We start from the raw sequence: 17597 nt of genomic DNA, 5'->3' as shown, positions 1-17597 counted from the left end.
ATGTTGAGCATCTATTACACAATGTTGTATTTGAATGCAATTACAGTTGGATGCACCTATTTACTTTACTTTTTATACTTGTAATAATGTGCAGGTAAACTCATTCACATAAATGACTGAAAACAAACCAAAGCAAAATAAAAGCAAATTGGTGTTATGTGCCCAAAGCATTGATACTGACGAAACAAGGGTAGGATTCCTGCCATTTCTCCTAAAAGGCTGTATTGTCCAGCACTGGATCAAGTAAATACTTATTCACCAGCACTTTTTCATATCTAAGTAAGTGAGGTTCTTCATAAAGACCCTGAGGCCCTTTCCAGATCCCCAAGTACCTTCTGAAGCTTAAAGATTAGATTATGTTCAGTGTAGTTTTATTGTTAAGTGTTTTCACTGAATCTTCATTCTTCGAAAAGTGGTGACCCACGGCTACATCTGTATTGGCCAGAATATTTCATTAACCACCACCCATGATCCCTTCCTCAGCTATGACAGAGAACAGGCTGTCAAGAAGAAGAAGAAACTTGCTATCCTATTTGCTTGTGAGGGACCCTCATTCAGGTGAGGAGCTGGCGCCGGCTTTCCGAAAAGCTCAGAAAACCAAGGGCCTTTACCTGTTGCATTCCTTGCAGGGCTTGCTGCAGGAGTTTCAGCTGCTGCTCCTTGTTTGGGTCGTCTTCTCTGTGGGCTTTGCCCTGCTCTTGCTTCAGCAGTTCTACCTCATTCCGATAGGCATCGAGCTGCCAACGGAGGCTGTCATTTTCTTCCTTCAAAGCTTCTGCCTGTGACACTAAGGCTGAACAATCAATATAAAGTCAAACATCCGTATATCCACATTCCTTTGGGGTTCATCTCGGTACCATAAAAACTTAGTATTTTTTAGTTGATGTGTATAAAAAGACTCTTGAGCAACTTAGGTTTGAGTTGCCCATGGCAGCAAGAGATGGACACAAAAGCCCACAGCACCATTTTTGTAAATGAACACAGCAGTCCAACATACTGAAGTCATTGTCATGTTTCCTACTCGTCACCCCAAATACAATCATGATGTTTCCAGCTACCATTGGTTACTTTTATTTGGGAGGCAGCAAATGATAAGAGCTTTGTCATAACAGAGTATAGGACTAATTGTCTTGAACTGACATCTGTCCACACAGTAATTTTTGTGGCAGTTGTTTTTAAAAATGTAGCCTTCCTTGCCTGTTCTCCCGAGGAAAGGTAGATATACAAATTAAGACACAAGACTTCTGGTCTCTGGTCTGGTGTGTAAGGAGTTTACAAGTCACCATTCCATCCTAATGACAAGTAAAAGCTGAATAAGCTGAAAGATCAACAACTCTCCTTAGATCCATCAGAGAAGTGAAGTCACAGGGCTGCAACTGGACAGACAGGTGAATACAAAGAATCACAACTTACCAAGCTGAAAACCTATGAGCAGAAAGTTCCACAGGAACCAGGGGCAAGCAAGAAAACATAAACTGTAATTGGCTAATTGCTGGAGGCTCAGTGTGGACAAGTCTGTGATTTGAAAAGTCCAGAGGCACCTAGTCATAGTGAGGTCTCTATACTTTAGTGAGTTTTACCTCTAGGAGCACAACCAAGTTCTTGCAATGACTATTGGAGAAAAATCCCCTTGTGCTTCCATTGGGGGTGGGGAAGGAGAAACCATTTTGAAATATACCAGAGCATTCTGTTCTTCTTAACAAGGCCTGCCTTCAGAAGAAACTATTTTACCATAGCCTAACCTGCTAGCCTAACGTGCTATTACCAGAGCCTAACTGACCTGGAGAAGGGAAATACCCAAATATACACCCTTTTAGCCATCCTGCCACAACTAAGGTTGGTGAGGGGGGAACTGATAAACATTTGTGAAGTTCACAGTCCAGAGGCATATGATCACTAAAAGACTGAGATCCAATCACAGGACTATAGAATGCTTCCATTACCTTACTGCCACACTGCTAAAGTCCTATTTACTAGAGTTTTTTTTTTTCACCCAGTACATCCTGTCAGATTTCAACAAAAAATTACAAGGCATACTAAAAGGTACAAAAACACACTTTGAAGAGACTGAACATGGATCAGAACAAGAGTCAGATATAGCATGCATGTTGGAATTATCACATCAGGAATATAAAACAACTATGATTAGTATGCTAAGGGCTTTAATGGGAAAAGTAGATAACATGCAAGAACAGATGGATAATGTCAATGGAGAGATGGAAATTCTAAGAAAGAATCAAATAGAAATGCTAGAGATAAAAAAATACTGTAACGGAAATGAAAAAAAGTAATATTAATTATTAAAAGACGGGACATGCCTGGCCAAAGAATCTCTGAGCTTGAGGATATGACAATAGAAACTGCCCAAACTTAGAAGCAAAGAGAAAAAATCCTGGAAAAAAAAACCCATGAACTATGGGACAATCACAAAAGATACACATAATGAGAATATTAGAAACGAAGGAAAGAAAGGAATAGAAGCAATATGTGAAGCATTAATGGCTGAAAAATTCCTCAAATTATTACCAGGAAGTTCAGAGAACATCATACAGGGTAAATGCCAAGAAATTAGACCTGAAAAGACACCTCACCAAAGACATATTAGTGGCAAGTAAGCATCATCATATGTCATGTCATACATCATTAGGGAATTACAAATTAAAATAACAATGAGATACCACTACACACCTATTAGAATTGTGAAAACCCAAAACAATGACAACACCAAGTGCTGGCCAGGATGTGGAGCAAACAAAAACTCTCTTTCAAGGAGGTCACTTGTTGGGATGAGCACTGGGTGCTGTATATAAGTGATGAATATCGGGTTCTACTCCTGAAACCAATACTACACTGTATGTTAACTAATTTGAATTTAAGTAAATAATGTATTCTAAAAAAAGAAATAAAACAAACAAAAAAAACCCTTCTCTTTCACTGCTGGTTGCTTTCATTGCTGGTGTTTCATTCAGGCACGTTGGAAGATACTTTGGCAATTTCTTATAAAACTAAACATATTCTTAGCATACAATCTAGCAACTGTGGTCCTTTGTATTTACTCAAGTGAACTAAAAACCTATGTCCTCCCAAAAATATGCACAAGGATTTTATAGCAGATTTATTCTGGAAGTTTTCTAATTGCTCAGACTTGGAAACAACTGCAATGTTCTTTAGTAGATTAATGCATAAACAAACTGTGGTACATCCAGAAATGGAATATTAGTGCTAAAAAGAAATGAGTGATCAAGCGATGAAAAGACCTGGAGGAAATGTAAATGCTTATTACTAAGTGAAAGAAGCTTATTTAAAAGGCTATATAACTTATGACATTCTGGCAAAGGCAAAATGATGGAATCAGTAAAAAGATTAAAAAAAAACCCAACCCTAACCTGGTTGCCAGGGGTTGAGGGGGTAGGAAAAGATGAATAGGCTGAAAATAGAGGATTTTTAAAGCAGTGAAACTATTCTTTATGATACTATAATTGTGGATACATACATTTTAAACATTTTCCAAACCATGGAATGTATAACACCAAGAGTGAACCCTAATGCCAACTAGGAACTTTGAATGATAACCATGTATTCAGTGATTGTAACCAATGTACTCCTGTGGTGCGGGATGTCAATAGTGGGAGCAGCTGTATGTGTGTGGAGGTGGAGACAGGGTGTTTGGAAACTCTTTACTTCTTGTTCAATATTGTTGTAAATCTAAGACTGCTCTAAATATTAAAAATTAATGTATTAATTAAAAAAAACCTAAAACACACGAGGAAACCTTGGTTAGCCTTATTTATGAGTATGGCACATTTTTCAAGGTCAAAAATCACAAAAGCTATTTCAAAATATTTAATCAAAGGATTTTCATTCATTCGCCAACACTGAGTACCTTCTCTGTATCAGGTTATGATAATGGTAAAAAATGATATTCCACTAATCTCTATGGTTTACAGTCCAAATTAATAGAAACATTTGTAGTTTATTCCAGTTTTGATTCCTAACACAGGATAAACCCCAGAAAAGAGACATCAAAATGGATCAAATTAGAAACCTGTACATTAAATATATAAGAATGTTAAAAGGAAACTTGTCAAAGGTGTGATTTTTTTCAGCTACTTATGGGGAGGGATTTTGGGTCGAAGAAAGTAAAAGAAAGTCATAGATATCAAATCTTCAAGATTAGCTATAAGTGGTGGAAGAAGAGTTTTCTAAAGGGATTTCAAAGACCAGATTCATGCTGTACATTATAAATGGAAACAAGCTGTGCTTTACAAAGATGAAATATAGAGAAGAAACCCACATTCTGAGTGTGAAAACACCCCCTATTCCTAAAAGGAGGCTGCTTTTGGTTGGGGGGGGGGGCGGTTTGCAGGGTTTAATTCCATGCTTTCAACCTTAGGGTTTTCCTAAAACAATCAGGTTCCAATGTAGGCTGGTGTGATCAGATTGTCTGCCCAAATTAGAGTGGCAACACTTCCTATTATATGTCAGCGCACACATTTGTTTTTTGTGGATGGCCATGTAATTATCCTGATATGGCAGTTTTAAACCCTGCATTTTAGTTCTAAAAAGAAATCACAAAAATTTGTGGCATGAAACCTTCATTGTATATTTGGTTTTATTACTGATTTTAATTTTTACCATAATCATACAGCTTTTGTGTCTTTGAAGAGAAAGCCGTTACACAGAGGGTTGGAGTCCCAGCACTCTAAATACTATCTATCCTTGTCATCTCTTCCAGCAGCTGGGATACTTGTCATTGGGCAGGAAGCACCCCTCACAATCACAACACCAAAAGAAGATGCTAAAAGTGAAGATGACTGTATATAGGAAACTCTATGGCAAAAGGGCCATTAGCTATGTGCCAAACGGCAAGAAATATTTGATTTGCTTGCTGGGTCAGTACCAAGGATAGCATCTTGAGCTGGAGTTCTGAAAAACACAGAGGTTACTCTGTAAATCAAGTGACTGCTACAGATAGACATTTATTTCTGCTTTGGTTTGCATGTTTGTCCTCTGGCAAGCCATGCGGCTCAATACTAGTGATATTTCATCTTCCCCCTTTTGTTTCTTCTTGTACTGCAGGCCAGTGATTATGCTATGTCTTACAAGTCATGTGGAGAAACATGGAACAGAAAAGGGCAGCGATCCAGGAGCATGGTTAGAGGCATAGTCTCCAGTTTAAAAGTGAAACTTTTCCCTCTGAGCAAATGAGGAGGAAAGACTGCTTCTCTCCCTGGGGAAAGGGCATGCTGATAAGCAGAGATAGATACCTGCAGCCAAGTGGGAACAGATAATCATCTCCTCAGATTGGACGTGTCACTAAGCAAAAGAGAATGTGATCTCCTTTAATGCCACCAGGGCACCTTACTTAAGAAATGTATTTCCCACTCTCTGAAATGAGGGTTTTTGTCATTTTAATGAGGACACCAAGTCTTTACTTTCACAGACCTAATATTAATTGGGCACATTTCTGAAGTTGGAGTTCTTTGTACATTGCCAGAGCATTGAAAAGTTCAATATTACCTTTTAATAATATGTTTGAGTAGGTGAATCCATCAGTCTTGATACTAAAGAGCATAGTACAGTGAATTTATTCATATCTTGCCATCATTAGTTCTCAGCTGTTCCTTTTTGACTATTTCCTATATGGGAAAACCATTTCTCTTTATGGGGATTGCTCCTCAGACCTGAAGGCTGCGAGTTCACTATGGCAATATGAAAGTACGAAGGCAGCTGTGAACTCTTTTTAGAGGAACCATTGAGAGCAAAATCCCAGATATGTTTTTCTATAACAAAAGATCTGAAAGGATTTTGTGCCATTAAAAAATTAACGGCTAAGTTTCTTCAGTGGTGCAAAGAAAACAACAATTTTAATGGAAGTAAATTCAGGGGGTTGGCCACCCTCACAAAGCAGCATTACAAGAGATGCTTACAAAATGTTACCAAATTATTGAAGGAAGATGTTTAACATATGTTACCAAATTATAGAAGGTAAACTGTGCAACATTCCTCTCAAGGTTCATATAAAAAGTTTGAGCTGGAGTGATTCACAAAGAAAAAAAGCCAAAAAGGAAATTTTGAGAGAAAGAGAGGGACATATGAGTAGTTGCAGGCCAGTTCAGGCAAAATTTGAAGTGCGTTTCCTGACCTCCCAAAGGTTTGCTTTCCTTACCTCTGCAGGTCATTACTCCAACGAGGCTCCTGCCAGTATGGATGCACCAGGGACTTCATTGTTTCTCCTCTGAACTCTCTAAATTCCCCTCTCAAAGCAAGTATCTTCATCTGTCAGTTGTCCCACTGCCCCTCATCACCCTCAGACTGCTCTCGTTCCTTGCTAGGACCTTTAATCTCTTGAAGTGGCCTACTTCACCCAGTCCATTAACTATTTTCTGGCTAAACAGATTCTACTGCAAACTCCTTGGTACCCTGTATTCCTTCACCCTCCTGAAAACCTTTGGCCAGTCTTACCATGCCAGTTCCTAGTTCATGGCCACTTGACTCAACCTTCTCTGCACCTTACCCTGGGCTGCAGAGGACTCTTATAGGAAGGTGCGTAGCTGAGCAGTCCTGGTCAATACAGACTCATGTTGGTCCTTGCTGCTGGGTTTCTTACCTCTCACTGATTTCTTCCTTTCATCCTGCCCAGGGCATTTATTCCAGGTCTGCTCCTGTCTCTTCATGGTCTCATTTCCAAATCACTTCCCTAATCAAGAGTTGACCAATCTCTTGCTATATGGAGAAGCATGGGATGCATATATACTTTTAGCTTCACCTCTCTTATCTCAGAGGAAGAGGATTCTTCCCTCTCTGAAGAAAACTCCACCTGAATTTGGATCACTCCCCGTTCTTCTCCAGGATTCCACTTCCATAATTATCCACAAGTACTCTTTCATTCTCAAGCATCTTCAACCTCACTCTCTCCATGGCCTCCTTCCCTTCTATTGAACAACAAACAACAATTTAACTTTAACTTTGTTACCAATTCCAGTTACCATTTACAATACCTGCATTTATTTTTGCTCAGCACCCAACTCTTTGACCTGTGGACTCTGTCCACTTTCTCTCCTCAATGTCATATGTTCTGGCCCCTACCTCTATCACTTTACTAAAATAGTTCTGGCTCAACACTGTCCTCAATTCCTTCCTTCTTTAGAATATCTGATGATGCTGATTATTTCTACTTCTATACATTCTTCTTGTGGGCTCTATAATCCAATGTTTTTCTAGTTTTCTTTCAGCCTCTTAGACTGCTCTTTTTCTAACTCCTCTGCAGTCTCCTCTTTCTTTCCTTCTCCCTTACTGTGGGGTGGCCATCAAAGTTCTGTATTTAGCCTTTTACTATTCGCCAGGCTTCAGCCAACACCTCTGTACTACCATCTTCTATTCCTTCCACTTTCTTCAACCCTGATTTGAATATAAATCTCATATCTATTTCATAATTACCTACTATCTGAAACTGATCTCATATTCTATAAATCAGTCCCATGCACTAGTACATTTCTGTCAGTGCTACTATTATGGGTTTAATTTACACCTCCCCCCACCCCCAGCTACAAATAACTTTATGTTGAAGCCCTCAGAATGTGACCTTATTTGGAAATAGGATCTTTGCAGAGGTAATCAAGTTAAAATGAGGTCCTTCTGGTGGGCTTATGGACTTATATGACCAGTGTACTTATAGAAAGGAGAAATTTGGACACAGAGACATGTAAAGAGGGAGAATGTCATGTAAACATGAAAGCAGAGATTGTGGTGATGCATCTACAAGCCAAGGAACGTCAAAGATTGCCAACAAACCATCATAAGCTATGAGAGGCATTGGGGCTCCTGGGTGGCTCAGTTGGTTGAGAGTCCAACTTCGGCTCAGGTCATGATCTCACGGTTTGTGGGTTGGAGCCCCGCATCGGGCTCTGTGCTGAAAGCTCAGAGCCTGGAGCCTGCTTCGGATTCTGTGTCTCCCTCTCGCTTTGCCCCACCCCTGCTCACACTCTGTCTCTCTCTCTCCTTCAAAAATAAATAAACATTAAAAAAATCTTAAAAAAAGAAGCTAGGAGAGACATGGTACAGATTCTCCTTCCAGCCCTCAAGAGGAACCCACCCGGATGACACCTTAATCTCAGACTTCTGGCCTCCAGAACTGTGAGGCAATAAAACCCAATGTGTGGTACTTTGTTGCAGTAGCCCTAGCAAACTAATACAACCACTGACTCTCTTGTCTCCCAGACTAGAAAACCTCACCTCATCTCAGGTTCTTGCTTTTTCTTCCCCATCTATATCAAATCTTGTGTCAAAGACTTTAGTTATTCTTCTGAAGTGACTCCTAGCATCTTTAATCTCATACTTTCTGTTATATCCTTTTCTTCTACCATTTAATCTCAGTTCTTGTTACCTTCACTCTAGTCCTGGGTTTCACTATTTCATATCTAAATTCCTATAAAACTCTCTGACGGATCTCTCTTTATCCAAAATTATTTCCTATCATATATATATATGATATGATATATATATATATCAAAATATATAATCATTATGAAATATTATATTATAAAATATATAATGTTGCTTTTATCATACTAGCACCATGATTGAGATATGCTTATAGTGCCATATTGTCTATTATGCTAAATGTAACCTTGGCTTCATGGTTCCCATAATCTGGACCCACCTTGTCCACTCAATATTTTATTCCCGTATACCCATCATCCTTATTTCCCTCTTTGAGTTCTGTTCCTTATCCTCTCCTGCCTCCACATCAAGATATTTTCTTACTTTCCCTCCTCTCATCCAAACCTGTTCATCGTTTAAGATCCTGATCAATTTTCACTGACTGCAACTACTCTGGCCACACTAATATCTCTTGTCCTTGTTGCATTCTAATCAGTACTTACAGATTAGCACCAAGTGGTATTTCTTATATTTTATGTAAATTTACATATATTGTACCTCTATTTCCATCAGCTTATAGGATGCAGTGCTTGTTAATTAATTGATAGATCAAACTCTTAAAGAGGGAATAATGAGAAGTGGGGGGAGGGAAAGAAGATTGGATACCCAGAATAGTGAAAACTTCAGCTAGGACAATGCAAGAGAATGAATCTAAGTCAATGTTTTCCAAATGTGCTCCCTGGACCACCAGTATCTAAATTGTTTAGGATGCCTGATAAAATGCAAATTCCTGAACTCCATTATGGACCTAGTTAATCAAACCCTGCAGTGCAAAAATAAGACTTTTTAAAGGTAACCCAATGATTCTTATATATACCAACTCTGAGAACCACTAGTCCAAGTAGAGAAGGCAGACAATAGATATGTTGAAAAGGAACAGCTGTTCTTAGGTTTACTGGCCACGTGTACTTTCCATCATGGCCATCAATAGAATGAAATAGTTTAGTTTCTCACTATCATGATTTGCTTTGATGTGATAACCTCTCTTCAACACATTGCTTTGAGAACAGCAGTCCTTTCTTCCATGGCAAGAATATTTCTAGTACTGCATAATAAATGTGAGCTAGGTAATATAGACTCTCTTGAAGAATAGAAATTTGTGGCACTCCAAGGAAAGGTAACTGAGACTGCTAGGCCAGCTTTGACTCTTACTTTCTTTGGGAAGTAAAATTTAACCACAGTATGCTATAGGCGCCTGGAATTCAAGTTTGGTAGCATGGAGAGAGAAATAGGAACTCTGAGATCTGGTGCTTAAGCCTTTAATTGGAACCAAGTGATAACTAAAACATGTAGCTGATTTAGATAAAAACTGAGGACCCACTTACTGGCTCACACTGAGCAGGATTTCTGCAGCTGACTACTACAGAAGCAAGATAACAAAATCAGATACGATCGAGGGGAAGAAAAATGCACAAAAGTCCTTGAATTAAAATGAATTGAAACCTTCTGGGAGAAAAGCTATTTGGTAAGCTCCATTAAGTCTATTGTAGATAGCTTTATTTGACAAAGCAGCATCCTGGCATGTGGAACAGGAAAGAAAATAGCTATAAGATGATCTGTCAGGGAGTTTTCAGTCTCTAAACGAGTAAGATTCTGTGCAGTAGCCAATACAGCTTTTAACTCAAAAGAGATACAGAAGCAAAATGCAATTATATAACACTAGTAAGTGCATTTAATCTGAATCTCCCATAGACACTCCCTCTCCCAATAACTCCTCAAACTCAGCAATTTATCAAGTAAATACTCACACTTATGATCACATTCATTTCAGGGTAACACTGGATTAACACTATAGAATACTGCAGATACTTAGATGGAACCAATTCTATAAGTCAAAGATTAGTCAGCTATAAAACATCTTGGCTAAGAACTTAAATAATTTGAATAGCTCAATTATTATTAAACTCTTTTGTTTTTTTAAGCTATAAGTTTATAGTATGTGTTTATAGTAATTAGGTCACTGTTCTGAAAATGCTATCTAATGATTAAAGGATTTATTCAGTATATATGGAGAGTTATATGTTTAGGGATCTAACATGTGGCAGAAGTAGAGGAAATTCAGATGTAACAGCCACAAATGCCTTTTTAAAAGTCTGACTTGGTGGTTTTCTTTCTTTAAGAGTTTCTCTTGATGGAGTGAAGATTCTAGGACCACTCAAGTGGCTATAGAGCTGCTGACTTCAATATGCAAGTACTGGAACCAAGAAGTTCCAATTTGCATTATAATCAATAGGTTCTCTGTTTCTGTGTGCCTCTCTCACACACACAGTAGGGACAGTTTACTACAATATCGCCAATGTCTCTAGCACAGTTCTTGGCATGCAATAGGTATTAAGTGAATGAATGAATTCATTTAGCCATCACAACATTCCTGTTAGATGGTTGTATAATGTACTTCTTACAACTATAAAACCCGAGGCTCAGTGGGACAGAAGTCCTTCCTGTGGTCAAGAAAAACAGTTTGGACTAGAACTCAGCTGCCCTAGCTTTAGGTCTGATGCTTTGTCCACTGTACCTTAGTGACTCCTAAGATTGTATGGAATGGCTTACCTGAAAACACTGGTTTGATTTTAATCTCACATCTGGTAATCCCCGCCCCCCCCCCCCCCGATAAGATTTGTTATGAAATTGAGGGTAGTGTATTCTCATATTGTTCAATATGTTTGTGTTGTGAGTTCTACTGGGGACCCACACTATGGCTGCACACTGAGGTCCTGAGTATACTAAGTAAGAGCAAAAGCTTTTACCAAGACATCTGTCTGTAGACTCTTGTTTGGTTCCCAATAAACCCCTCAGTAACCAGTAACTACAATAAAAGGCAGCAGATAGGTAAACTATCATATAAAATAGATATTTCCTGTTACTTGGTACAGTCTCTTTTAACTTTGTGATTCCTTAACGAAAAATATTTAATTTATATGAAGATAAATTTATCAAATTATCTTTTGTGATTTCTACCTTTGGAGACCTTCATCCCCAATTATATAACCAACTCCTACATTTTCCATACTTTCTTTTGTATTTTTTTGTTTCTGTTTTTTTTTTTTTTTGTTTGTTTGTTTTTTTGTTTTTTTTTTTTTTTTTTACTTTTGAATCTTAAATTCATCTGTTACTAATTTTGGTGTAAGGTATAAGTGACATAGGGATCTAACTACTTTTGTAAATGGCTACTTATATATTTATGTATAAGCTCTCATGATTCCTACTGTAGAACATATTATTAATAAATCCAAATCAAATATGGAACAATGCTGCCTAAATGTCAGCACTCCCAAGAAAAAAAAAAGTCCACTTTCAATTAGGTACTGTGATGGAATATTGGAGTAAATAAGAAGATCCTGTAGCCACAGGGTTGATATTCAGGCACTATGTACTTATATGGCTTTACCAATTGTTTCTTGCTGGCTCCAGACTGATGGTTTTGTGCCCATACCTTACTGGGTGTTAAAAGTTTAAAAATATCTCTGCAAGTAGATGTTAGTTAAATGAAAGAAAGAAGAATTATTTTTACCTGATTCCTCAGTTTCTTTTGTTTCTGTTGTTTCTTCTATTTCATCATCAGACATCTCCATTTCTTCTTCTCTTCTGATTCCCATTAACTCGTCATTATGTATGTTGCGAATTTCCTAAGGTTAAAAGTTATGCCTTTTAGGTAGGAAAGCTTTGAAAATGCTGAAGGAATGAACACAGTTAAGGAAAAGATAAAGCTGGGTTTTTTGACATATGACAAAAGTTTAGAGTACTCTTAAGGCAAGGGCAAAGGGGCATGTTGGGGCTGAAACTGTCTCAACAGACAAAGCAGATTGTACATTCTGTCTTTCATAAGGCATTCTTACTATATCCAGATCTCTGACCATTGATGATTCTTATATCCATTCTATATTAGAAAGTACTGTTGGTAATAAAAGACCTCTCACCTCTTACATGGATTTCTGAACTTTCCTTTTAGGGTTCTGCCATTTTCACCTTCCCATGTCAAATCCCTTGATTTTGCTCCTTTCCATCCTCTTCCCTTTCCACTTACAGACTTACTCAGTGGAACTCTTAATATAACTTTTTTAGGTTTAGAAGTTACAGCAAAAATTAGCTGTCAGGAGTGAACTTCTATCAGATCAACCCTTCCATGGATAATAACTGTACTCTGAACAAAACAAAATCAGACCAAACCAAACCCCTAAGTACTTGATGGCACTGGAGCAAACAAAAGCAGGCATATCCTAAACAGCTGCTGACACTTGGAAGGATGTGGATCTCTTCAGTTTTTTAAGGGCCATTTAGTCTGACACCAGACCATAGTTAGCACCTCAAAGGGTGACTACATTTTAAATAGAAAACCTGGTCTTTATATCCTAAAGCAAACAAGGAGAGAGCTATAGGAAAGTGAGGACGGGATCCCAGAAAGGAGACAACCAGAGAGAGAGAGAGAGAGAGAGAGAACCAAATTCTGTGTATAATATCTGCTCAAATTTCTGCATGACTCTTGAACCATGGAAGCACAGGGCAGATTCCAAACAACACAGATAAGTCTAAAAGAACTGACCTGAGATTTGAGCTGCCATATAAGGGAGAGAATTTCCAGCTTAGATTCAATTAAGTAAATTGATCATTAAAACAAAAGAAACCCAAATCAACCTCCTTCGGAAGAATATAACAGAATGAACATAATAGAACATAACTAGAACCTTAAAAACAAAATATTCACAAAATGCAGGCAAAGACCCAGATTACCTGACATACAAAGAACTGGGATGAGATGACCCATTTTCAAGATAAAAGACAATCAACAGGGATCAAACTTGAACCAGATAGGGCAGTTAGCAGATAAGGAGTTAAAGCAGCTATTATAACTATCTCAATGATGGAAAGGAAATATGATCATAATGAATGAAAAGACAGGAAATCTTGGCAGAGAAACAGAAACTTTAAAATTCTAAAACGGAAAAATACAGTATCCGAAATAAAAGTAACTGGATGAGCCTAAGTCTAGAATAGAGACAGCAAAACAAAGAGAGTACTTAAAGAGAGAACAATTCAAATTTATCCAATCTGAAGGACAGACAGAAACTAACTGGAATCACAGAGAGAAGAGATTGAATGTTTCAAAATACTTGAAGAAAAAAATATTTGAAGATGTCTCAAATTTGATGAAAGACATTAATCTATATATTCTAAGAGCTCAATGAACCCCAAGAAAGATATGTGTGAAAAAGATATGTCTAAGAACACCATAGTCAAATTGCTGGAAAATAAACAGAAACAGAAACTCTTTAACTCTTTAGTTAGCTAAACTCATGGTGATAATCATTTTGCAATCTATATAGGTCAAATCATAATGTTGTGCACCTTAAACTTATACAGTACTGTATATCAATTATATTCTCAGTAAAAGTGGAAGAATAGACAAACTTAAAAGTAGACAGAAAAAAAACCCTAATACATTATATACAAGGAAACAATTTGAACACTTTGTTTTCTTTCAGAAACAATATAGGCCAGAAATCAGGGGAACAAGATCTTTAAAGTGCATGAAGAAATAAAAATATCTGTTTATTCAGAATTCTGTATGCAGAGAAAAATTCTTTCAAGAATGGAGATGAATTAAATTTATTTTCAGACAAATGTAAATGCCAAGAATTTGTCATCCAAAGATTTGCACTATAAGAAATGCAGAAGAAAGTTCTTCAGGCTGAAGGGAAGTGCTTCCAGATGTAAACACAGATCTTCAGGAAGGTACGAAGAACTTTGGAAACGATGGAGATCATATTGGAAAAGTCACTTACAAAAAGTAAGCATGAAAACTGTACATTTTCAAACAGCTTGAAATCATTTAGAGACCACTAAATGCCTGTCAGAGGCTTCTCAGCATTGTGCTGAAAATTCCTTACCTAGTTTAGCCCCAATTGGGCCATAATACAGGAAATATCCAAAGCTGTCTGGTGAAAATTGCCTCCATTTAGTGGATTATAAATATTTCAAATGGGTTTCTTAATAATTAATGCTACTGTTAATTGCTATCTCAACTAATATCCTCCTTTTTTATTCTTGTACCAGGAAAAATAATTTCTATATCAAGATAGGTTTTCACCAAAGATAAATAAAAGTACCTTTTAAAAATGTAAGCTCTTCAGTATTATCACTGGTAGTTGAGGTAATAGAAAAATAGAAGTAATAGAAAATAGAAATACCAACATAGCATCTCTCAGGTGCTGCAAGGGCCTTGCTTAAAATAGAAGAAAATAATGACTTGCTTGAGAAAAATGAACTTTAAAGGGCTGTGTCAAGAGAGAGAGATTTGCTACATCTTATTCAAACTCATTACATAGAGAATAAAGGAATTGTTCATTTCTAAGAATTCATTCTGTCTTGGGAGTCTGGGTTTCAGTTATCATCAAAGAACTGTTACTGGAAAGGTGATTATAATGAGGTCTGACACTGGCAAATTCGAATATTGTACAACTTGCTGCATCGGAAAAGTTGTGGTTCTCCTCATTGCCTAACAAAAATGTAGCCTGTCAGTGGGTATAAGTAGAGACCATCTCTCAATTCACAAACATGTTATCTGACTCTGGGAAAGTTATTGTGTTTCTCAGAAGAGTAAATTGTGTTCCTTCTAGGGAAATGTCCCAGGGCAGGGAGATCTAACTGAGAGCTAAGACATGCCCAATAGCTGCTCAGCACCCACAAAACATCTTTCTGCTTCCAGCTGGGCAAGAAAGCATAATCTTTTCTTAGAAGTATAAAAAGTTCAATAACTAAGTGATGCAGCTTATCTAGAGGTCTTTCACATCTTCAACAAATCTCCAGAAATAAAAAGACCTATGGGTGACTTTTACCTCAATGCCTGAAAATACTTCAGGAACAAGAGTTACCAGTTCCTTAGCTGATAATGAAATGAGGGAAAGAAAAACTAAGGGGAAGCTTGCTCTCAGTTGTTCAGTAAGGCATGCAAAGTGACAGAGCTTAGAGCCTTCTAACCACTAGGCAATCCCCCTTAACTACAAAGAAACTAAGCCCTGTATCATTACTCTTCTGTAAATATCCCAATACAAAGTCACATGAATGAGATAAAGGCAAAGAGAACATCAGAGGTTATAGGATACCATAGTAAAGTACACTTCTGGGGAGCATTTGGTAAATGGCAGTACCCCTAAATAAAGCAAGTAGGTTTTTAATTCTTTGAAAGCCTTATCATTAAAGCACTTGATATCAAAGATACCTGTTTTCTTTATTTCTTGTTGGGTCAAAAAAGCTCTAGTTTGGGAAGCAAACCCTAACAAATGCCTTTGGAGTGAAGGACTAAGGAAGGTACTCTACCTAGCTTGGCTCATAGGTGCAGGTAGGAGGAGGGCTCTGAGCCACTGAAGTGGAGGCAGGAAGGGAAGTAGATACCTCCCAGATTTGCCCCCTTTCCCATCCTGACATTTGAATCCAGTGCTGAAACCAAAAGAGTGGTAATGGCATGCAAAGACATTTTCCAGAAGTTTTCATTTGTAAATCTCTACCTGAGATTGACTGGGCCACGTCACTGATAGACTATATCAAAAAAGGTAAGACAGCACTCATAAACTTTCTATATACCATTCTCTTGCCCACAGTCGACCTGTGATATTTTTCATTTAAACAGCAAATTGTTAATGGTTTCTAAAAATGTATTACAATGGCTTTGAGTCTGTTTTAAAAGTAACTTAGAAAGTCACACGCTGCTCCACAATGGAGAAGACACTTTTACATAAAATCAAATTGAAACCAGAGACAGAGGAAAATACATGGAAAGAATCACCTTTGTACCAGATGACATTTTAAATTTATCATAAAGTAAGCAAATCACAGTCATTGCACATTAAGTATCTATATAGTTTCACAAAAAGTTATATGAACTTAAATTCATCTTACTTATGATTTATGATAAGAACATGATTCTCAGTAAAGCAAAGTTCCTTATTAATTGTGTAACAAAATTGTACTTACCTAGACTTTCAACATTAACAGGATACTTGGTGAGGAAGGGGTCAAGTGAAGGAATGGAAAGGAACAGATAGCCTCTACACTTATGTAGAAATTTGAATCTGAGATATCGTTCAATTCAATGAAGCAAAGCACAAACACAGGTTGTTAATCAATGCCTATTGTATGATACACATGGAAATAAAAATTAGGTTGATTCAAATTGTGTTAGTAGGTGTTCTTGTGGCTGAAAGCTAATAGCTAGTGTTAGTACACATGGGTACTAAAACAAGGGTATGCAGATGACTTAACCATCTGTTTACAAACAGTTCTTCAGAGTTTGGAATGGTAGGCTTGGAAATCTATAGAGAAAATTATTTTACCAATCACAGTATTTCATTTTATAAGAATGTTAGCAATCATCAAGTCCCTTTTTCTCTGGCCTGATGGTATAAAATCTCATATTGGGGAGGATGTAAGGGAGTATATTCTAGTGCCTACTGCTATGGCTCTAGTTTCTAGATATCATCCAAGGTTTAGCTTCTAATCTAGGCAATCTTCTTAGTGAGAGAAACATGCAGGTTTTAAATGGCTCTGTAGAAAAAGAGTTCCTACAATACACAGAACTGTCAGTGAAGTCACTGCAGACACTAACTTTTGGTTAAGAAAGGGACTTCAACCTTCTCTTATTACCCTTTCCAATTGTATCTGCAGGAGCCTTACACACATCCAAATCAGGAAAGTAAACCAATGAAAAAGACTCATTAGCAAACTAGTATGCCCAGCATATGCTATTAAGGTGAGTGCCTAAGCTTCCTGAAGGTGCGGACTTTTTCTTCTTACTCCATAACCTCTCTCTAGTAAGACATTGTTGGCTGGTGGTAGGATGACAATTAAGACAGGAGCAGGTACTTTGTGACATGAGGAGGTTACCGGCTAGGCCATTCCCAAAGGCAACTGGTAAAAAAGGCTCAATGTCAGAAGCTTCCACCTTGATGAAACCTATGACTTAGGAGTTGTAGCTTTGATCCACAGGCCAAGAAAAAGCCAGTCTAGTTTATTTAAGTCACTGAGATGCTCTGATTCTCAGTGGGGTGCTAAGAGAGAGCTCAAATTTAAGAAGATGGTTGTCACTTTCTACAGGACACCTCTTTTCAGTTCTCAGAGTTTCCTATTATCAAGTTAAAATATGCAGAAGTTAAAAAAAGCCA

At 37.6% G+C, this 17597-nt stretch overlaps 1 protein-coding gene across 10 annotated transcripts in view; it reads right to left on the bottom strand.

Moving 5' to 3' along the window:
- The window catches only part of ENOX2 (ecto-NOX disulfide-thiol exchanger 2), a 273070-nt gene that overhangs the window by 11692 nt on the left and 243781 nt on the right, over positions 1–17597 (bottom strand). For 8 of the 10 annotated variants that reach the window (XM_081792317.1, XM_081792320.1, XM_081792313.1 and 5 more), the window contains 2 exons: positions 11954–12068; positions 612–793 (listed from right to left, as the gene is read on the bottom strand). In XM_081792317.1, the coding sequence (XP_081648443.1) occupies positions 612–793; positions 11954–12068 (297 nt within the window). The remainder of the gene's footprint in view (positions 1–611; positions 794–11953; positions 12069–17597) is intronic. The other 2 variants (XM_081792318.1, XM_081792315.1) reach the window with 1 other exon arrangement.

Source organism: Panthera onca, chromosome X (assembly GCF_046562875.1).
Source record: "Panthera onca isolate mPanOnc1 chromosome X, mPanOnc1 haplotype 2, whole genome shotgun sequence".
NCBI lineage: Eukaryota > Metazoa > Chordata > Mammalia > Carnivora > Felidae > Panthera > Panthera onca.
The sequence above is the reverse complement of the archived record's forward strand: the minus strand, read 5'-3'. Positions and strand labels throughout refer to the sequence as shown.